Genomic DNA, 21,722 nt, shown 5'->3' with positions numbered 1-21,722 from the left:
GTCTAAAAGCGCCCAGGGCTATCCGTCTCCTTCTCCTTCTGGAAAGTTCTTTCCCTCTGCTCCCTGTTCGCGCCTTTTCCGCGTTATGCTCTGTGGAGGGGAAGAAAAAGTTGCCTTGGGTCTCTGCAGTCCTGGGCCCACGCACAGCACACCTGGGCTGTACTTTCCCCTTCTTCTGAGCCGCCTGGACCCTGCAGGACCGTCGCCTCACACTCCCACGGGTCGCGCGGTCCCCAAACCCTGGGGCGCAGCAGCCCCTCTGCCCGGGGCGCGGGGGCGCCCACCGCCAGGTCCAGGGAAGCCAACTAGGGGCTAACCCCGCGCCTCCTCCTCCTACTGGAGCAGGTCTCGGGGTGGAACTGGGTAGCTTTTAACCCTATCGCTTCCAGAAGTCGTGACCCTAACCCCCAGATTTCCTCCTTTAAGGAGCCCGCAAGCCAGGAGGACTCTGCGCTCACCCGGTGTGACGAGCTCGGCTGACAGATGGGGAAACCGAGGCCCACCGAGGGAAGCGAGCTGTAGGATGTCCCGCAGGAAATTAGACTCTGACTCCTGTCTAGAACCGGTCCTCCAGGCCGGAGCTCTCGCTTCTACCCCCTGAGGGCCCCTGCGAGGTGCTTCCTTTAGGAAATTCCCGACCACGGGCCTCCCGAGCCCGGAATCTCCGTGCAGTTTGCGCTCCGAGCAGCACGCTGTGAACTTCCTCCGCGGCTCCGCGCCGGCTTCGCTGCGCCCTGAGAAAGAGGTGAGAGCGGAGCGGACGACCCCCTGCCTCCTAGAGATAACTTGGGGCACAGGGCTGGCCGCTGGAGGCGGAGGACCCGGCGGGAACGCGCTGGCCCTTTAAGGGGGGGACGGAGCGCATGCGCGGCGCGGGCCGGAGTCGAGCCCGGTGGGCGGCGGGCTGGAAGGGGACGCTCGCGGCCGGCGGCAGCTGGGCCCTGGGGCGGCGAGGGCGGTCGGCGGCGGCCGGAGCCTTGCGGAGAAGCCGCGCGGCGACCTGTGCGTGGACCCCGTGCTCGGGCGGCTGTTCTCCCCGGACTAGCGTAGCGCGCGCTCGCCGAGGCTTTGTCACTCGCCTGCAGCTCCGTCCTCGGGCTGTGGCTGCGCGAGCCTCGAGCCCTCCCCGTCCGGCGGTCCTTCCTCCTCCTCCTCAGCCGGGGCAGCGGGAGCGCGAGCGGACCGCCGCGGAGCATCCTTCGCCCGGCCTGGCCGCGCCACCGCCCATGCCGCAGCCACTCCGAGGCTGCGACCGCGCGGCCGGAGCCCGCCGCTCGGTGACCTCAGCCTGGCCCCCGCGCGGCGCCCGAGTCGGCCCCGCTGAGCCCCGGGCCCGGCAGCGGGACCCGCGCCCCGCGATGGCTCGGTTGGCGCTGCGCGGCGCCGGGTGCCCGCTCTCCGCCCGCTGAGACGCGCCCGGCTGGGGACCGGCCTGGCCTTGGCGCTCCCCCCCGCGCCCTTCCCCCTTCTGGGAGCTGCGCTGCTGTTTCCCGGGGGCGAGGGGACGGGGGCCGAGACAAAGCCCACTTTGTGCGGGGAGTTGGCCGCGGGCGTGGAATGAGCGCGTCGGCGCGCGCCCCCTCCCCGCGCCCCGCCAGCTGCGAGTCTTGGCTCCCGGGCTCGTCGCGTTGAAGAAATCGCGCCCCCTCGCCACCCTCCGGTCCGGGGGGTCCCGGCTCCGAGCTGATGCGGCCGGGAGTCGCCTCGGTACCCCCCGGAGCGCACGGTGCCGTGAGCGTGCGGTATTTTGGAGAGGAATTTGTTCTCTCCAAAACTAGGACTTGGGGCGCCGGGTCGGCCGGGGCATCGGTGCCTTGACCCTCTGTGGCCGCCGGTCGGAGCTGTCTGGCCTCAGTTTCCCTCCGACTTTTCTCCTCTCCGCAAGCCCAGACTGCTGCCGTCATTGTTCTCACTGTCAAATGAGGGAGCTTTGTGAAGGCTGCCAATTTGGGGTGTGTTCTCTTTATCCCGTTTCACAAAAAGAACAAAGCCTCTAAGGCTGACCCCGGACAACCATCTCTCTACCCCATACTTCACGTTGAGGCACTGATTTTTTTTTTCTTATCGAGTATTATTTTATTGTACAGGAGCCACGCCCTGGTTTCTTAAAGGCGCCTCTACTCTGTTTGGCCATGTGTTATCTTTGCAGCTGGTGTGTGGGAGGTCTCCTGTGAGCCGCCTATTTTTTCCTGCCTCCTGATATATACTCCCACCCCACCCCCACCCCCTGTCAAGGATTCGGGGATGCCAGGGGGGAAGAAGGTGGCCGGGGGTGGCAGCAGCGGTGCTGCCCCCACTGCCGCTGCCGCCCCCTCTGGTGTCAGACGTCTGGAGACCAGCGAAGGGGCCTCAGCCCAGAGAGATGATGAGCCAGAAGAGGAAGGGGAAGAGGACCTGCGAGATGGAGGCATCCCCTTCTTTGTCAACCGGGGTGGGCTGCCTGTGGACGAAGCCACCTGGGAAAGGATGTGGAAGCACGTGGCCAAGATCCACCCAGAGGGAGAGAAGGTGGCCCAGCGGATCCGTGGGGCCACAGACCTGCCCAAGGTGAGGGGTGTGTATGTGTGTGGGTTGGAGGGAGCAGTGGTGGTATCCAGGGTTTTAGTGATGTTGGGGCTGGGAGAACAAAACCACACTTTCCTTGGTGGGGTAGGGGACCACTGGCATGGTAAGACTTTAAAAATACAGACAGGTGGTACCCATCCAGAAGAATTTTCTCTCAGCTGCTACTGAGATTCTGTGAGGCCCACATGCCCTGTTTCCAGTAAGCGCTTCCCCATCTCTTTTTATTTTTTTAAGTTTATTTATTTAAATAATCTCTACACCCCAGTGGGGCTTGAACTCCTGACCCAGAGATCAAGAGTCACGTACTCTTCTGACCGAGCCAGCCAGGCGCCCCGTCTTCCATCTCTTTAAATACCCATGTTTTGTGGGCAGGGCAGCGGACGAACGGACGAGTACACCAGTGTGGCTTACATCTTATTTGCTAAGCCACTGAACTGTGAGCTGAGAGGTAATGGAGGACTAAGGAGGATACAGGGCTTCAGATGTTGAGAAAATATTTTCATGCCTCATCCCACTGAGGTCTCCGACAGCCTCGCAGAACAAGGGAGGTTGGGGGTCCCATTTTACAGATGGAAACTCAGGAACTCAGGGCCCCACAGCTAGTAAGTGGCCATAGAGCCAGGACTCAACCGCAGGTCTGCGGGTGCCATGTTCTCTGCTGGATGAGAGGGCAGTCAGAAAAGGGCCGTGGAGAGGAGTACAGGTAAATCATCTTTCCCCGTGGGGCTGGCTCCGTGATGGCTGTCCTTCAGTTGCGTCCCCTGTGAAGGCAAGGCTGAGGCTGTGTCTCATTCATCTTTGTCTTTCCAGGGCTTTCTGTGCGCCTGGCACAGGACAGACACTGGCATGTGTTTGCTGAATGAAAGAGTGCTTGAGGTTTTCACATGCACAATTTTTGGGTTTTTTATCATTATGGTTGAGACTAAGGAAACACTCTCCCCAATGCAGAAATGCCCAAAGGAAACCACTTGGGGCAAAGGTCAGAGCCCAGTGCTTAGTTGTGCCTGCTCAGGTGAGAAGGGCTCCAGAGACAGTGGCCCTTAATGAGGAGTGGAGATGACCTGTTTTGTTTCATTTTTACCAAGTGATTGGTAGGGACATCAGAAACTGTCTTCCAGGAAAAGGGAATTCAGAGGTTGAAGGTGGAGCAAAGGCCTAGTATTTCCAGGGGAAATAAAATGTGGATTGATTTTGCATGGCGACATAATTGCCCTGTGTAGAAACTTGGAATTTATGAAGCTCATCCCCTGTGACTGGACATTGTTCCTAATATTTAATTCTTAAGATGAACACTGTGGCGAACGTTCTAAAACATACACTTGGGGGTCCATCTCCGATTATTTCCTTGGCGTAAATTCCTGGAAAGGGAGCATTGCGTCAAAGGATACAGATGTTGGTTTTGATCGCCTGCCTCTCTGTGTGAACTCAAGCAGGCCCTCGACCTACTTGAGCCAGTTTTCTCGCCTGTGCGATGGAGTGGCTTGTGGGGAAAATTCCGTGAGAGACAGTGTGGCAAAGCGTCTAACACACAGTAAAGTGCCAAGCCGCTAGTTGTTTTTGGATGTTTGTTACCCCTCTTCACATCGTCCCCCAGGAGGGGAGGCTAGATTTCACACGGTGTCGGCACCAGGAGGGCACAGCCACATGCTTCTCCCATGGCAGCAAGTCAGGGCTTAGCAGACAGCTCTCCAGCCGCCTTGCTTACGTCTAAATCGTCTAAATCGGGCTGTGGGAGAGTGTGAACGGTTCCCTGCCAGACCGCTACCGCTGCTGAGGACTAAAACGAATCTGAAATTCATTGGCGACTGGTCTGTAATCTCATCTTCTCATCCTCAACCTTCACATCTAAGGACCCCCGCGAAGAAATGAAGCTCTTGTCTGAGTGTGGAGGGGATGTCATGACTGACAGTCTGGTGGAGTGGAAGGGGTTTTGTGAACAGACTGTAAAAATTCCAAACTCGCCCTCCTTAAACCACGGGACAAAGGTCATAGACAGGGCACCTTCACTTCTGTATGAGGCTCCTCTTGGACCTTAGGATAGAAAGGAGCCCCAGAGTCTGGGAGGCACCAGGGGTGGGATCCCAGAGTGCCAACAGCAGAGACGACCGACCCCTGGGCGGGCCCCTCCCCGAGTGGCCGTGCCCTTGGAGGTGGCATAGAGGCATTCTCTGCAGGGGTCACATCATGGCGGGCCCAAGAGCTGTTTTGCTGGGATGGCATACTGTTTTAAAAGATCACTGGAGCCAAAATGTAAAATTGGGAGATTTCACATTAAGATCCAGATTTTGGGCATCTTTTCAGAAAATGAGAAGATCCGGAACAGAGAATCTGTGATCCCACATAGCAGCTGGCAACTGGAGCTGAGGACTCGTTCTCTCTCCCCCAACTGGCCACAGTCCCCACCACGCCTTCCCCACCTGTCTTCCTGCTTTGTGCTACCTGCCCGGCCCCTGCCCGTGGCTCAGCCTGGGAGCCCCGTAGTGTAGTGTGCTAAAAAGAGCTCGGCAGAAAAATCCAACATATTCAAATCCTGATTGTCTCGTAACTGCTTTTGGGTGAGGAAGCCCTGCCACCTCCTTGTGCCTCAGTGTCCTCAGCTGTAAAATGGGGTAGTAGGAATACCAGTGCCATGAGGGATTTGGGGAGGAATTGATGAAGTTTAGCATGTGAACCAGGTGAGCATGTAACGTGTGCCCAGCAAATGGAGCAAGTCCTGAGGGTGCATCGGTCACTCCCCAGGTCCCCCGGGGGAACATCCTTTAGAGCATGATACAGTTCATTGAAGGGCACCCCGTTTCGAGGAGGATCTCAGGTCCAGAAACAGTTCGTGTTCTTTCCTAAGAATCTCTCCTTGATGTTCCAAGCTGCCACCACCTTTAAAAGCTCAGGGGCCGCTCCTCCCAGACTCCGCGGCTGAAGGGCTTCTGACTGTGGCTCTGGCCCCAGAGGTCTTGCAGAATGGGAATTTGGACATCTCCTCCAAAAGGTAACACTGCCGGCATCAGAACGTGCTGACCAGTCGCTTTGGCCCACGCCATAGTAACGCTGAGCAGGAATCAAACCTTTGCCCTGTGCCGGTCCCTGCTCTAAGGCCTCGACGTGTAGCATCTCCATTATTCTACGAGGTTGGTTCTGTTATGCTGCCCATTTCACAAATGAGGCGTCTGAGGCACGGAGAGACGTTCAGGAACTTGATATCAGACAGTACACGGCAGAGCTGGGATTTGGGTCGTTCTGGTCTGGTTCTGACCGGCTCTATCAACCTTCAGACCATCCTGCCTTTTGCCCACACCTTCATCCGGCTGTTCCACCTCCCCGAAAAGCCTCCTTGTGCTGGTTGACGTGGACTCCACCAGGGAGAACGTCTTAATAGAGTTCAGGACTTTAGGGGTCGCGGAGCTGGGGTAACCCTTGGTAACGGAGTAGGCGTTGTCCCTGAAGAGATCTTGGTCGTGGATACCACTCACTGCCCCGTCCCCCACTTAACTACCCCTTGACATTTCCTGGCTCCTGGTTTGTAGCTGGGGGTCAGGGGGCTAAATCCAGGCTACCAGTCCTCAAGTGGGCCTGGCCATTTGGACGTACAGAATCCTGCGTATTTGTTTTTGAGCGAATGAGTTTGTATGCAAACGTTCAGAAGGACGGCGTCCTCACTGTCTTCATTGGTTAACACACGTAATGCGACTCGTATAGCTGGCCAGACGGCTCCTTCCAGCTAAGCCTCGGTGGTGGGTGGGGGCCTTTGAGGCCCCGCTTGTGAATCCCACATCTTTTTGGCCTCTCTTGTAGTCATTTCCTTCTTCCAGAGTAACCAGTCCCTAGATTCTCTATTTGGATGGCAGGCGATGCCCTGACCCAAGGCTGGCTCTGGTAAGCATCGGTGAAGGACCATCTGACTGGAGCTCCCTCCTTGTTTGGAGTGTCTCAAGGGAGGGCATATTTTCAGTCTCTAGCCAAAGCTCCTGGAAGTCCCCGGATGGCCTCACTCGAGAAGGGGACAACCCCCATGCCTCTGAGGGACCTTCCACCTGAGGAGGTCAGGTGCCGTGCTGTTCACAGTATATCATGAAGGAATTTTTCCAGTTCCTCTCCCACCTCCCCCCACCCCATATCCTGACATGGGGAAGGCAAGGCCAGGCCCTCAGAGAGTTCTGGAGCTCGTCTGGCACACAGTGGTCAGGCAGGAAGTGAGAGAGTGCCCCCGCCCCCCCCAATCCTGGGACTTTTATCCCCCTGGTGACTGTAAGTGGCTGCGTCAGTTTAGGCAGCAGTGTGATGTGAAAGGGGAAATAGCTTCCTCCAGAGAGAGGTGTCAGCTGCTCGGGACTGCCCAGACAGGAAGGAGGGGACCAGCAAGGAAGAGACAGGAAGTTCAGGCCGAGCTGTTGCTCCAGACTCGCCCAACCAGGCCTTCCCTCCTGCATCTTCACCCCTTAGCATGGGTAAGGGTCTGTCAGAGCCTGTCCTTTGTCCCTTTGTCAGCAGTGGCACCCCACACATGAGTGTACAGTGATCACTGGTGTGTCACCTCTCTCCACATTAGAGCCCCAGTCATGGCAGCCCTGTAATTTAAAAGGCTGTGCCCTGTGGGCTCAGCATCTCACGACAGGGAGAACCTCTCCCACCCCAGCCCTACCCCAAGTTCACACAGACAGGGCTCCTGCTCTGCCCTTTCACTCACACATACCCCTATCCGTGCACACTGAGACTCTCCACAGCCCCAGCCTGCTGGGTGGGCTTCAAGTGGGCTGGGTGGGTGGGGGTAGAGGGAGAGAGGAAGAGGGGAGACCTCTCTGTGAGGAGCCTGAGGCCACCTCCCAGAAAGATGTCCTGGTGGCTGAGGGGGAGCCCAGACAGGTGGGCCTTGTTCCAGGAAGTCCGATTCTTCTACCTGAAGAAGTCAGTTCTGTAGCCCTGGAGAACCTCAGCTGGTGCTCCTCCTGGCCACCTCAGCCTCACGGACGTGTTGCAGCCAAACTGCTAGAATTCACGACTCCTGGCCTGGGAAGGGGGCTCCTGTGCCTCCATGAAACCCCTCCAAAGCAGCTAGGCCATGGCAAGTAGATCCCCAAGACCTGTCCCAAAACCTGTTCCTCCAGCCAGGGACCACTGAGCTATTCCTCAGCAGTTCGGGCTGCAGCTGGAAGGCCTGTGCCTTCCAACGCACTGTGATACCGGGGTGCATTCACCCTCACAGAAGGGGCACTCCCCCAGCCCAGGCAGGGCCCTGGGGGGAAGGGGACACCAGGTGGATCCATTTTGATCCAACACTTGAACCAGAGCAAACCCCAGATGCAAATGAACTCAGCCCCAGTATTTGACATTCTTGTTAAGCCTGGAAGTTAATGAATATTTAAGATTCAAAACAGCTGGTGAGCCAACCTGTGTTTTTCTAAAATTATGGAAGAAGTGTAAAATTGAAACATCAACGTAAGCTCCAAATTAGGAATGCTGTCAAGCACAAGGAGGGAGAGAAATGGCCTTGATGGGGGGCTTGACTAGAATCTCTGGAAGGAGTTGCTAAGGACAGAGGGTCAGGACAGGAGGGAAGGGGGGGGGCCTTCTCCAGGCGGCGGCTTCTCTGGAGGCGAATCCTGGGTGTTGGGTGGGCTGGAAGCTCCAGGGTGAGCCTCCCTCGTGTGACCAGAGCTCTTTCTCCGCCCCTAGATTCCCATACCGAGTGTGCCTACGTTCCAGCCGTCTACGCCTGTCCCTGAGCGCCTGGAAGCCGTGCAGCGCTACATCAGGGAGCTGCAGTATCCTCCCGGGTTCACGGTCACGGCCACCGTCTGGCTGGCGTGCTGGTCCGAAGAGCAGGGTGGGGCTTGTCCTCAGACAGGGCTGGAGAGGCATCAGCAGAGCGGCCCAATTCCGCAACGCCCAAGAGTGCCGTTCCCAGCACATCTCTGTGGCCGTCGAGTATGCCGGCATGGCCTGGCCGTGGGAGGGTTTTATCGGATGAGTGCCAGACCCACTCGGGCCTCTCCACCATCCACGTCTTCGTCCTCGTCCTCTGTGTGACAGGGTAGAGGTCTCCTGACAGCCCGCTGGTGAGATTGTCAAGCCTAGGTCCCCCAGCACAGACCTCCTCCTCTGTTGTCCATCCAAACCCGGCAGAAGGAGAGAGGGGAAGCCCCCTTGGGGCTGCTTAACAGCTGGTTTGAAAGGGCTGGGGGAGTCAGATGGAGGAGAAAAAGGATTTTACGCTCCAAGAGGTAACCTCTACATCTTGGAACGTTCATCTAGTTCTTTGCCTTTTTCTTCCCTTGTAGGAGGCCTACTGCCTAGCATGGAAAGACCTGACCCGCTGAGCCCAGTTCCCCAGTATCCCTGTTCTGGGCCTCTCCACCCCTTGTGCCTGCCCAGAGCTGTGTGTCCTGAGTCCTCTCCCTAGGCCCTTCCAGCTGCAGATGTGACAGAGATGGAAGGACCAGGCATGGGGCCTGAGCAGGAGAAAAGACAAACTCATTACTGGAAATCAGGTCCAGCCCTTCCAGTGTCCCAGTGGGGAAGTTGTGGCCCGAACTGGGGAAGGCGGTTGGCTCAGGAGCAGCACCGGGCAGTTTAGCTGCACCGGACCCCACTCCAGCCTCCTGTCCAAGCACGTTGCTTCTCGGCTGGTTGGAAAACAGCGTGCTGCAAGGAGCTGTCCACTCTGTCCGTCACTTCCAGCCCTGGCTGGCCTGGCTGTCCCCTCCATAGCTCACAGCCATGGAGGGGAGAGCTGTGCTGGCCTGTCCTTTCCAATGTTCCAGTCTTGAGTGCCTTGTGGCAGCACTTCGTGGGGTTCTTACCCAGTCTGCACCCTGGGAGTGCTGAGCCCTGGGGTCTGGGGGATGGGTGGGGGCAGAGGCATGCAGCTCTTTCAGACCCAGCTAGGAAGCCCTTAACTGGCACCCGCAGGTACAATCACACAGGGACACAGTTCTTTGAAATTAAGAAGAGCAGACCTCTGACGGGGTAAGTTTGGGGAGCACCCTGTCTCTCCACATCCAGGCTAACAGAGCCCCCAGCCACGTTGGAGCGCCTGGGGAGAGGCAGGCAGGGACACTTCCCAGGGGAGCCAGCCAGTGGGGGCAAGTACCACCAAGGGGCTCTAAGGTTGTCCTAAAGGGGACCTCTTGCCCAAGATGAATATCCAGGGCTCCCTTGATGAAAAGGAAACCCCAACATCCATGCTAAGCTGGAACAGTGATGGGCAGCCCCCCAACCTGCCTTGATGATGACTTAGGGTGTCCCAGGCAGATGTCTAGCCTCATATTTCTCTCTCTCTCTCTCTCTGAATAAGAGATGAGCCTAGCAGGAGAGAGCCAGGCTTCCCATTCTCTCTTTTCCCTGCAACTTCCCGAGTACTCCCCCCCACCCCAGGACCTGTCTGCTGCCCCGTTTGCCTTATTGAATGCTCTTCTAGTCATTTAGTACAAGGCCCAGTGTGTGAGAAACAGGGACCCCACAGGAGAGCACACTGCATCTCTCACTTCCCATTCCACCAGCCCTGTAGGCCCCTGGCTGTTTCACCCCAAAGGCAGAGGAAGCTGTGAGTGCCACTGCTGGGTCTGGGGCCTTAGCCCAAAGTTTAGAACCTTGTGTTTTAAAAATTAATGTGAATTTTACACCCTTCTCCACACATAATCTGTCCATGTTTGTTTTCTTATGAAAAATACTTTAATGGTTTGTTTGCTAAATTACTTAATTACCCCTTCTCCAAAGCCCTGGGTAGAATCCAGCCTCTCTAGGCAGGAAGATTTGAATGTTCCTAGGGCTGGAAGCAGCATCCGATGAGGAGGAAGGAACCAGGCCTCGGGGATAGGCTGTCTCAAAGTGGCCTGAACTGCAAGTTCAGGAACAGGCTGGGTTGTCGCTGGGCAGCCAACTGCCTGAGATCCTGTTTGTCTAGGCCCCGGGCAGCAGGCCAGCCGCCGGGAGCGGGGGGGGGGGGGGGGGGGGCAGTTGTAATCAATTACAAGCTCTTCAGAGAAGCCATGGTTGAGTCAGGGATGTTCACTCTGCTCCGAAAGGGACAAGAGCACTGCCAAGGTCCCCCTTGGCATGCTTTTCCATTGGCTCCCACAACACCATCTTCATAGAAGGCCCCCAGCACCATGGGTGTTGAAGACCTGCCTACCAGGGTCTGCCTCCCCCCTTCATGCTCCCCTCTCCCAGAAGTCTTTGGAGTGAGAGAAGTCTGGGGTGGGAGGAGGAAGTGAAAGGAGGGTAGGAAAGGGGGAAGGGGCCTCCTTCCTTGTCTTTAGTGGCTGCCTCTTCTCCCACCACTCAGGCTCAGGACAGATTGGGGGCCTGAGACAGACAGCTGGGCCTGAGCTGGAAGGGAGGGGGCTCTCTGTCCTGTAGCACTTCTAAACCCCCTGCTCCCTCCTGCTGACGCTCCCCCACTGGAAGGGACTGGAGGCCGTGTCCTCATGGTTGTGCCTCCCTTCCCCCAGGCTGATGGACCTGGCCAAGGAAATGACCAAAGAGGCCCTGCCAATCAAATGCCTGGAAGCCGTGATCCTGGGAATGTATCCTTCCTTGGCCCTCGGAGACTAGGGGCAGGTGGGCACAGCCTCTCTGGGCGCCAGCTTCCTCCTCTGGAAGGAGAGGGCTGAATGAGCTCCAAGGCCCTCCCAGAGGTCATGAACTTGGTCCCAAAGTGAAGGAGCTCTTGGGGGACTCAGTCCCCAGCACCTCAGTTGCTAACTTTCCAGGCTTATTAGGGAGATTTTTTTTTTTAAGATTTTATTTATTTGAGAGAGAGAGCATGAGCAGTGGGGAGGGGCAGAGGGAGAGGGAGAAGCAGGCTCCTGGCTGAGCAGAGGGCCCAACCCTGGGCTCTGTCCCTTCCTGGGATCATGACTTGAGCCAAAGGCAGATGCTTAACTGACTGAGCCACCCAGGCGCCCTTAGGCAGGTCTTTTTTGAGTTGTGTGGACACAGTGACTGTGTTCTCTGAACCCCCAAATCAGGGCATATTGTTTCACAAAGGCTATTGTCCCATTTCTGAGAACCAGACAGTCTGGGAGAAGCCATTTGAATGCCCAAATGTTGGCATTTCCAGGACACATTGATTCGTGGAGATGATGGATGGGGTCTTTGAAACAAAACTGCCTCTTTAAACAAGCAGAGTTTCTGGGTCACCCTCATCCAAAGGGCAGAACTGAGGCCTATAGCTGGGTCACCGGGGTAGGGAGGTGGGACAGACCAGCCCCGAGTCAGAGCAGGAGGGAGACAGGTGTTTATGGCCAGTTCTCTGTTCTAATTCGTCTGTGCTATAGCCTTTTGTTTTGTTTCATGACAGAAAATGTTAAGCTTTGTACAAACAATATAACGAATCCCATGTGCCCATCACTCAGTCTTACCAGTCCAAGGCCAGTCTTGACTCATCTCTGCCCAGCCCTCCCATCTCCTGCTTCCCATAGTACCGCCCAGCTCTTAAGTATTCTGTCTGCACCCCGCCACCCCCGCCCCCCCCCCCCCCGGTATGGTGGCAGCTTAGTGCCGCAGAGAGGGCAGGAGGCAAGCTGCCTAACAGAACAGGACTCCACTCCCTGGGACAGATCGGGGAGGAGAACATGATGGTCAGGCCAGGAGCTCAGCTTCTGCAAAAGGACTGTGATCCAAGGGGGCATTCCCCCGACCCCTCATGGACACACCTACCTGAAATTATACAAAGGGACCCCAGGGACGCCTCCTCAGTCCCCCTCCCGCAGAGGCCCCGAGAGCTAACCCCACGGTGGTGGTGGTTTGCTGAGAGGCAGGCCTCCTCCCTAGAGCCTGAGAAGCCTGGCCCTGCCCAAAGGGTTCTTTATGGGGAAGTGCCCGAGGCCAGCCTGCGAACTTGAGGCCACTGCCGGTGCCTCCTTCATGACCCGCATTCTCTTCAGGGGCCACACACACCAGAGTGGAGGCTCCCACCTACACTGCAGCAGGGAGAGGAGGGAGCAGCTCCCGTCCTGGGGCCCCTCCCCGTGGTCCCCACAGAACGGCCACAGCCCCCTTGTTTGCTGCACACACAGTGGACGCTCTACTGAGTTTGTTCCCCTGCGGCCTCCTTGCTGCACCCCGAGCGTGGGCCTGGTTCATCTCTGCGTCCTCAGGCACTTGCAAGGAGTCGAGCTCAGTAAGTTCCGAAGGGACCGAGAGTACACACTTCGGGGGCAGGCTGACCTGGACCTGAATTCTAGCTCTGCAGCTTACTGACTATGTGACCCCAAGGAAGTGCCTTAACATCTCTGAGCCTGGGAGTCCTCCCCTGCCAAAAGGGCATGCTGGTCGTGCCTGTCGCGCAAGGCCGTTAGGACAGCTGGACAAATCATTGCATGGAGGACACTTGGCACGGTGCCTGTACGGGCTATCCGCTCCAAGCTCTTATCTGGTCATCTCCTTCCACTCATTTGTTCAAGGAGAGTTCACTGAGTAACTCTTAGGTGCCTGGCTCTGGGCTGAGCCCCAGACATGCATCAAGGAACGTGGTCAGACAAGGTCCCTGCTCTCAGGAGTTTGCGTTCTAGCCGGGGACACACAAAAAAGCTAGTAGACAAAGAAGTAAGTAAAATCGTTACAGTTTGTGGTGAGTGTGTCATGGAGGAAGGAAACGGGAGAGCTGGCCTGCCTTAGGAGGGGAGGTCAGCCATGACGGCTGAGCCAGTGGCCTGAGAGGGGCCGGCCAAGGTGGACGGGGACGAGCCCTCTGGTCAAAGGGAAGAGCTGGTGCAGAAGGTCCTGGGTGGGAAATCCAGGATGGAGAGACCGAACGAGTGCGGCAGGCGGGGTGAGAGGTCGGAGTGCGCAGCCGGGCCAGGCCGGGTCGGGGTCCTGGGCCAGGGGAGCCTGGCTGTGTGTTTTGGGGGGCAGCAGTGAGAGAAAGAGAACAGAACTGTCTGCATCTGGGAGGAAGTGTACGTGTGAAAGAGAAAACGTGAGAGAGTGTGTCTGAGAGCCAGCGGAGGGGCGGGTGAGCGGAAATGTGTGCGACTGACAGAAGGAGGAGGGAGGGAGACAGGGGTGCGGGCGGCGGGCCTCGCTCATCCCTCCTTCCACCACAAAGCTCTGGAGAGCCCTGCAGTGTGCCGTGGGGAGCTCACTGTTAGCTCTTAATACTTTGTGAGGCCTGCTTGACAGCCTAGCAGCCGCACCGAGGAGCCTACAGGTGATTTTAGGGAGCACCTACTGCAGGCGGGCTGCGGGCGGGAGGACGGGGTCCGGGATGGGATGGGGGGCGGCCCCGGCGCCTCTGCGGGCTGTTTCCTTAGCCGGGCTGGCGGGCCCAGTTACCTCACCAACAGCATGCCCACCCTGGAGCGCTTCCCCATCAGCTTCAAGACCTACTTCTCAGGGAACTACTTCCGCCACATCGTGCTGGGGGTGAACTGCGGCGGCCGCTACGGGGCGCTGGGCATGAGCCGGCGCGAGGACCTGATGTACAAGCCGCCGGCCTTCCGCACGCTCAGCGAGCTCGTGCTCGACTACGAGGCCGCCTACGGCCGCTGCTGGCACGTGCTGAAGAAGGTGAAGCTGGGCCAGTGCGTGTCCCACGACCCGCACAGCGTGGAGCAGATCGAGTGGAAGCACTCGGTGCTGGACGTGGAGAGGCTGGGCCGCGAGGACTTCCGCAAGGAGCTGGAGCGCCACGCCCGCGACATGCGGCTCAAGGTCAGTGCCCGGCTGCCCTGGGCCCGGCTCTGGAAATGGAAGGGCTGCCGCTTCCTAGCGCGCCGCTTCGGGGAACGTCACCAACCCCCTCAGCTGGGCCCCCACCCCAGCACAGGTGGAGCGACGCTCAAGGGAGGTGATGGGGGTGGAGAGGCCATGCAGTCTGGCCAGCCAGGGAGGGCTCTGGAAGGAAGCAGCAGGTGACCTGGGTGTGGGTGGAGGGGGGATTCTGCCACCTGGGGAGAAGGGCAGGGGTGCCAAGCTCTGGGGGAGCCATTGGTTGGGAAATCATGGGCTGTCTGGAGGGAAAGGTAGAGCCAGGAGTAAGGAACCTCCATCAGTCCTGCATATCCTGACCCTTGACCTCCCAAACTCCTAATTCAATAAAGGACTAGGAGGAAGTCAGAAAAAGGAAGGAAGTCATACCATGGGAAGACAATGAGGGTGGTCGTTCCTTCTCCCTCTTTCCCACCTGCAAAGAACAGGAGGGCCAGAGGCTGTTGCCTCCCAGCAGGTGGGCTGAGTTGCTGAGAAGCTTGCCCACCCCCAGCCTTACAGTGGGAAGAATCTTGGCCTCTCTTTGGGTCCCCCTGGACTTTGTGCCTCCCCTGGTGCCTGCCTGGCCCTTCCTGGGTGTTCAGCCCTTCCCCATTGCTTGGTCACTATTGAACCCAGGAGACAGCTGGTGGCAGTTAGGAGCTCAATTTTTGGGGCAGGAAACTGAGGTACAAGGGAGCCCAGGAGCTTGCAGACAGGCGATGAGGTGATCAGACAGGCACTCAGTCTCGAGATGGGGAACGCAGGCACATCACAGGTGCCGGCAGTGCCCCGGCAGCGCGGGTCAGAGTTTGGCTGTCCTGCCTTGTCAGGCCCCAGGCACGACCTTGTGCAGTGACAGCACCTTCCCCCAGAGTAGAAGCCAGCTGCAGTGACCCTGCACGGCTGTGGGGGGCTGGCCCTCCCCTGCGAATCACTGGCTGTCCTGGCTCCTGCTGTGGGAGTCGTAGGGGTCTTCAAGGGAACAGGCTGGACCTAGAGTTGGCACCAAGGATTACCTATTCTTCAGCGCTGTGATTCCCAATCTATGTGGCGCTAAGGACTCCCCACTTTATTTGCCCCTCTCCAGCATCCCCACCGTATACCCCATGTTGTAAAATTCAGGTCAAGCTGATCATGCCATATAAAAGATGTTTCATTTGCTTTCCTCCTTTTTTCTTAACATACACAGCTGCCAGTCTGAGCTTCTGCTTGGCTCAAGATAACCAATGTCCCCCTTGGGACTGGTAGGATCCCAGCCCAGAACACGGACATGGGCTGCTTCCCCAGCTGTTGCATTTACATGCCATGGGTAAATGGCCCTTTTCTCGAGGGCATCTTGCAGTATCACAAAGCTCAGTGACTAACCCCTAAGTGCAAGCTGGCCGGCTGAGGAACCCTTGCCCCCGCAGCAGGTGGGCTGAGTTGCTGAGAAGCTTGCGGCTTCTGGGGTGACCCCGGAAACAGGGCGGCCTCGGGCAGGAGGGACTCTGGGGAAGCCCTAAGTGTGTCTTTGTTTCTTCCTTCACACCAAGATTGGCAAAGGGACCGGCCCTCCCTCCCCCACCAAGGACCGGAAGAAGGACGTTTCCTCCCCGCAGCGGGGCCAGTCCAGCCCCCACCGCAGGAACAGCCGCAGCGAAAGGCGGTAAGGGATGGGGTGATGGGGTCACGCCTGGGGAAGCCAGAAGGCGACTTTTCCCTCTCATCTTCTAGATCCTCGCGTTTTTCTCACCCTTTTCCCACTGTTCCTTTTTTTGCACTCCCCTCCCCTCCCCGCCAGAGGGAGGTGATGTGGGTTGGTGGGTTGCTGTCCCATTTCCCCAAGGGAAAACCACGCACACTGGCCCACTGGCTGCCGTGCCCGAGCAAGCGGGCCCACACGGAGGGTCGGAGGCAGCTTCTGCAGGAGGGAGGCGGGGAGGGGTGGGCTCCTGCCAGACGATGAGTTCTCCCGGCAACGCCACTGGGAAAGGTTAACATCAGATGGCGGCTGGTGGGTGGCTTTGAACCTCACTTTTGCCCCTGCAAGTCTGGTGCTTGCCTCCATCTAGATGGCAGAAACATCCCATTAAAATACCAGGCCGCCTCCTCTCCTTTGTCTCCTACCCGTTGGTCTGGCTCTTGCCTTAATATCATTATCATTCAGGAGTCGCAGCTCCAGGATGATTAAGGGGCACAAGCAGGCTTCCCGTGGGCAGTGTCATTCCCTTCAACTGGAGAGGCTTTGGTAGGGAACAGGTTCCCAGTGCAGAGGGTTACACAGTTAAGCTGTTCAGCCAGCCACAGAGGAGGGGGCCTCCAGCAGAGAGCAGGAGCCTGTAAGAGAGTTTCGGGACCACATGCAGGACAGCACAGGCAGATCGGGGTTCCAGGAACACACTCCCACATGGACTTTGCTACTGCCTTTGGGGCACCTTGAAGAATGGAGGGGGCTACCAGGAGCAGCCGCTGTTTGTTCCCTCCTCGCCCACTTTCCTGCCAAGCCACTCACCCCTACCCCTTCTCCATTCTCTTTTCCTTGCAGGCCATCGGGGGAGAAGAAGCCTTCTGAGCCCAAAGCCATGCCAGACCTCAATGGGTACCAGATCCGCGTGTGAGGCCTGTGGCAGTACCCCAGCCTCGCCACTTCTGGGAGCCAGGATCCATCTGCCAGAACCAGCCTCGTTCGTGGGGAGGGAGGGGCTGGTGATGGGGGGCAGGGCAAGAGGCAGCAGGAAGAGCCTGTCTCAGCTCAGCCACCCAAGCTGCTGCCCCTCCCCCTGGGCCAAGACCCCTAACTTTGGGCCAAGAAGCAGTTAGTATTTTATTTGGAGTTTTTAACCCGATAACTGAAGTTTAAAGTGTTTGGGGAAAACTTAAAAAACTAATGGATCTGCCCATCGGCAGAAGGCCAGTGCTTGGGAGATCTAAGTACCACAAGGTTGGGCAAGGAGGGGTTGCTGGCTCTGCTGGCATCTCTCTGGGACTTGAATCCATCCCGTCTGTGGGAAATCTCCGCTGAGCCTGTGGCAGGCTGGGGGTGGGGTGCGGGGAGGGATGGAGGTGTTCCTCCAGTTCTGCCTGCCCTGGCAGAATCTTGACCCAGGGTACGGGAAGCAGGGTAGAAATCATCCTGGGAAAGGTCTGTGCGGCCAGTATCAGGAGCTTGGCACAAGGCCACATCTGCCCCAAGAGCAGAGCCCATGAGCCCTCGTGCCCTTTTGGCGCATGGACAGTGCTATGCGGGCTGAAGGAAAACCCAGGGGAGCCCACTGGGGGAAGAGATCCCAGACCCCTACCTGGTCTCCTCACTTAGTCCAGCTTTGCCTGTTGCTGGAGCTGAGGGCTGTCTGCAGAGGGGCTGGGCTTTGCCAAAGGCCCACAGCTGTACTGGGCTCAGCATGACTGTGGGGACTGAGCAGACCTGGTGGGTCCAGGAACTGTGGCCGGGGGACAGTCAGGCCTGGGGCTAACCCCTGGCAGTCCCCAAGGGTTGGGGGAGGCACTGCTACTCCCCCCTTTCTGTTACCTCAGTCCTTGCTGTGAAAAGGAAGACCTGCTCAGGATGCTTGTGCCTCGGGCCTGTCACCCCTCATTTAGCAGCCCCCTAGGTTTGGGGGCACCAGTGATGATCAGGCCTGTGGCGTGTGGCTGGTCAGGGAAGAATGTGAGCAGCTGCACAGTCTGCCTGTCAAGTGCGAGATCCCTGGCGGGCAAGTAAGAAGTGGAAAGAAGTTGGCAAGGTTGAGAGAAGGTTCTGGAGGCTCAAGCAACAAGGAGGTGGTAGGGCAAGGGTGCAGCTGGCCACCACAGAGGAGCAGAGCCTGGGAACTGGGCAGTGTAAGTGAGAAAAGGATGTGGGGGAGAGTTCGAATCAGGCTGCTTGAGGCATATGAGTTGTCTGCTGCTGGAAGTATCCAAGCAAAGCCTGGATGGCTACTTGCGGGAAGCTGTAGAGAGGATTCAGATTATGGAAGCGTAGCTGGAGAAGATGACCGTTAAGGTTTCTTTTCACTGAGAGGCTAGGATTCAGCCAGGGCCTGGCCCTGGAAAAGGGAGGATCAGAACTAGAGTGGTAAGCTCGCACGTCCACAGGGCCAGCCATGGATTCGAAGGAGGGCTGCGGGGCTGGGTGGGCACAGGGGCCGACTGAAGCGGCTGCTGCTGCCAGCTATTCTCAGAGAGGGGCCCTGCATCGCCAGATGGTCTGATTTTCTTTTCAGAAGCCAGAACTCTGGATTTTTATGTGAAATATCCTGACTTTTAAATGTTGGCAATCAGTTCAGAAAATGTAAAAACCCATGAAAGAGAATGCCAGTTTGTAATCTCTGAGGTAGAGAGAGAGCGCGAGCTTGTGCTGGGTAGAAGTCCACTGAGATGCTTTGAGGTGGAAATCGCGAAAGTTCTAGGCTTCCCAGGGCAGGCTGGGCCAGGGCAGAGTCCTCGCCACTGAAGCTGCTCCCAGAGAGGGCAGCTGGCCCATGTTTGTCTTCCTCTCTCTCCTTGCAGACCAGAGACCCACCAGGGTCACCAGCGGGGGTGGGGTGAAGATTGCGCAACTCCCAGCCTGCCGGGGAGATGGATGGGGTGTGAGAAATGGAGGAGGAGGGAGGGAGACAGGATGCCTTTGCCAATGCGAGCGCCCATCAGGGAAGCACCAGGGGCTGGCAGCTCTTCACACCAGCAGCTTCTGGCCCAGAGCCAGGCCCAGCAGGAAGCCAGCTGGGCAATCCCTTGGGTTCCTCAGGGGTCACTAGGCCCTGGGGAAGCACCTAACTTGCCCCTGGACTGTACCCCAGCTAGACCCGATTCAAGGGCCACTGTGACCCCTGACTCACCATCCCATCCCATCCCAGTTCTCAGGGTGTGGGGTGGTGGTTCCCACATTCCCCACATTGGCCTGAGGCAGAGATGGCTCACTTTGGGAGGCGTGCAGCTGACAACGAACGAGGCCTTTTCCAGGTCTACATGTGGGTGCCTCGTGCAAGCTACTCATCAGCAGGGGAGGGGACTCAGACACCCCTGTAGACCCCAGGGCTTGAGGGAAGACATGTGAGAGGGGACTGGGGTCAGGGAAACAGGAGGAAACTGCTCAACCCACAGGTTCTTTCCCCAAAACCGTCTGGGGAGAAGGAAGTGGAATGAGGCCCACTCCTGTTGCTGCCTGCAAGAGGGAGCCTATCACCCTGAGCCGATAGCCCCCAGCCTTTCCTTTCCTCGCTGAGACCTCGGGTCTGTGGAGGCCACCACAGGATACAGCGGTGCTTTTTAATTTATTTTTAACATTTTCTCATATGTAGCAACCCCTCCTCCCCTCCTGAGCGTGTTTACACAGGCTCTGCTCCCTGGGGCTGGCCTGACTGCAGAGTTTCTGGGGAGGCAGAGGACTTTGGGGCCTTAGTCACCATCCTTGGTTTCACCTCATCTCACTTCCTGTGAGGAACAGGGGCCTGGCTCCTGACTCAGGACTGCCTTCCAGCACTCAGTGGGGGCGCCTCTGCCCCCAGAAGTGGGGGTTGCTGGCCAAGGAGGCCCCAAGGTGAGGTCAGAAAAAGCTGCTTAATGAATGTGGGTCAGGGTGGCAGTGATTGCTCCCCAAAGCCCGGCTCCTTGTGCTCAGTGCCAGCTCAGAACCCTGGGAAACTGGGTTTAGAGAGCCTTCCTATCCACCTAACTGCCAGTCCTCTCCCTCCCATGGCCTCAACACAGTCAGTTCCCCTTACCCATCACGCCAGACTCCATCCTTCCTGGGCATGGCCATGGGGGGAGGGTAGCAGCTCCCTGGCCTGGGTGCCATGAAGCCTAGGGCCAGGGTTCCAAGGAGAAGAAAGGGCCCAGAGGTTGGCTGTGTCTGGTTTCTGGCCCTCTCTGTCAGCACACACCCCATTCCTTCCATCTTGAACCTGACCTTCTGGCTATGAGATAGGGTCCAGTTCTGGTCAGCAGCGTGCCCATAGGCCCTTGTGTCTGTGTGTACCTGGGTCTCCTGCCTGGGTGGCTTTCTAGCTTTGATGCACCAACATCCCCAGGCCCACCCTCTGGCCTCCAAGTGCAGGAAAGTGCAAGCTGGGCCGGCATACTGACTGTGTTCTTTGTGCCAGAGCACCCCTGTGCTGAAATTTCCATTCATTCTGCTGAGAAACCAGCTGAAGGGTGGGAGGGGGCCTACCCCAAGCCACGCAGGGCTGCTGTGGTGCTAGCTGCAAGCCCATCAGTGTTGACCCCTTGCCACATCCTGGTGCTCCTGAGTCCCAAGTTCCCCTCTCTCTCGGGTGGACTTGGCCTAGGGGCGTGGTGATGGGGGCCACCCCTCCCTTAAGCTTTGTGTTGGGCTGCCTGTGGGACCAGACTTTGTCCTTCCTCCTCTTCCCATGTCAGTATTGCTCCCTCCTCTCTCACTTTTACACCCCTCTCATTGCTGTGCTCACTTTTTCCCTAAAATGAATAAAGGCTCCCTGGCTCCGGTTGCACGGGCTGGGCAGAAACCACATGGAAGACTTGTCTCTTTTCCCCTGGGAGCTGGGGCTGGAGCCCACCAGTGTCAGCCTCCCGTGGCTCCGGGAAGAACCTGACCAGAAGTTAGGGGAGCCCCAAACCAGCCAATGGGAAACCTTTAGGCCCCTGCAGTCATTTAACTTCTGGGGTCCCAGACTATCACCCTCAGCCTGCCTAAGCCACTCTGCTCTGTGAATCCTAATCTGGGAGATCTCTCCTGCTGGCTGTAAATGAACCCTTCTCCTTCACACAGCCAGCTTGAACCCCACAGGCCGGCATCTGCTCCTCCCATCCCAGTTCCCAGCAGTCCCCCAGGAACAGAGGAGGAAGGATGAGTGATCCCCTAGGAGGAAAGGTTATTTCAGGCAGACACAGCAACAAGGATCTGAAGTCCCTTCTCAGCACAGCTGCCCACAGTCTCAGCACAGAACCTATGGTGGCTAAAGCCTCCGCTTGGAGAACATCTCTGGTTCCACCCATCACCCCTGCTCCCTCCAGCTCCAGGCCCCCTCCCATGCTTTAAGACTAGCCCAACCATTGCAACCAGACTTGCATGGAAATAGCTTTTAGACCCCACAGCCTTAGTTTTCACCTGTCCCCTTCCTTCCTATGCTCTCCTTTCATTCAGCTGAGAGTAAAACCAGGGCTTATAAGAAGAGGTGGTGTATTTCCTCTTCCTTATTCCAGCCAATCTCCATAAAGTCCTGTGCTAAACAGCGAGACTCCCTCACCTTCAGGGGCGTGGTAGTAAAGCATGGCAGCTAGGAAGAGGAGAGGCAGCCTGTTGGAATCCATGAACATCTTAGACTGTAAATCATCCAAAGAGAGGCAGTTTTGTTACTTACAGCCTCATTTAAGTCCAGTTTAAATAATACCCAAAAAAGACCTTTCAGTAAAGGTAACCAGAATCTGTGAATAAAGTGGATTGTATGCCTTCACCCAAAGGCAACATTATAACATACACATTCAAGTCCAGCTAAAATACCCAGCCAAGG

The 21,722-nt window shown here is 57.5% G+C and overlaps 1 protein-coding gene across 1 annotated transcript; it reads left to right on the top strand.

The window, feature by feature from the left end:
- Positions 1-664: 664 nt before the first annotated feature.
- VASH1 (vasohibin 1) lies at positions 665-20,727 on the top strand. Its single transcript, XM_026519446.4, has 8 exons — positions 665-745; positions 2,236-2,547; positions 8,233-8,321; positions 9,469-9,525; positions 11,010-11,084; positions 13,833-14,214; positions 15,786-15,898; positions 16,778-20,727. Exons 2-8 carry the CDS (start codon positions 2,245-2,247, stop codon positions 16,848-16,850), a joined length of 1,092 nt encoding a protein of 363 aa, XP_026375231.1. The 5' UTR covers positions 665-745; positions 2,236-2,244; the 3' UTR covers positions 16,851-20,727.
- The last annotated feature ends 995 nt before the right edge of the window (positions 20,728-21,722 follow it).

Source organism: Ursus arctos, unplaced genomic scaffold, assembly GCF_023065955.2.
Source record: "Ursus arctos isolate Adak ecotype North America unplaced genomic scaffold, UrsArc2.0 scaffold_25, whole genome shotgun sequence".
In the NCBI taxonomy this organism is placed as follows: domain Eukaryota; kingdom Metazoa; phylum Chordata; class Mammalia; order Carnivora; family Ursidae; genus Ursus; species Ursus arctos.
This window is presented reverse-complemented; position numbering and strand designations above follow the sequence as displayed.

Coding starts and splice junctions, on each gene's coding strand:
- VASH1 (XM_026519446.4), top strand. CDS start 2,245: ATGCCAGGGGGGAAGAAGGTGGCCGGGGGTGGCAGCAGCGGTGCTGCC. Junction 2,548..8,232: donor GGGCCACAGACCTGCCCAAG/GTGAGGGGTGTG, acceptor CTCCGCCCCTAG/ATTCCCATACCGAGTGTGCC. Junction 15,899..16,777: donor AACAGCCGCAGCGAAAGGCG/GTAAGGGATGGG, acceptor TTTTCCTTGCAG/GCCATCGGGGGAGAAGAAGC.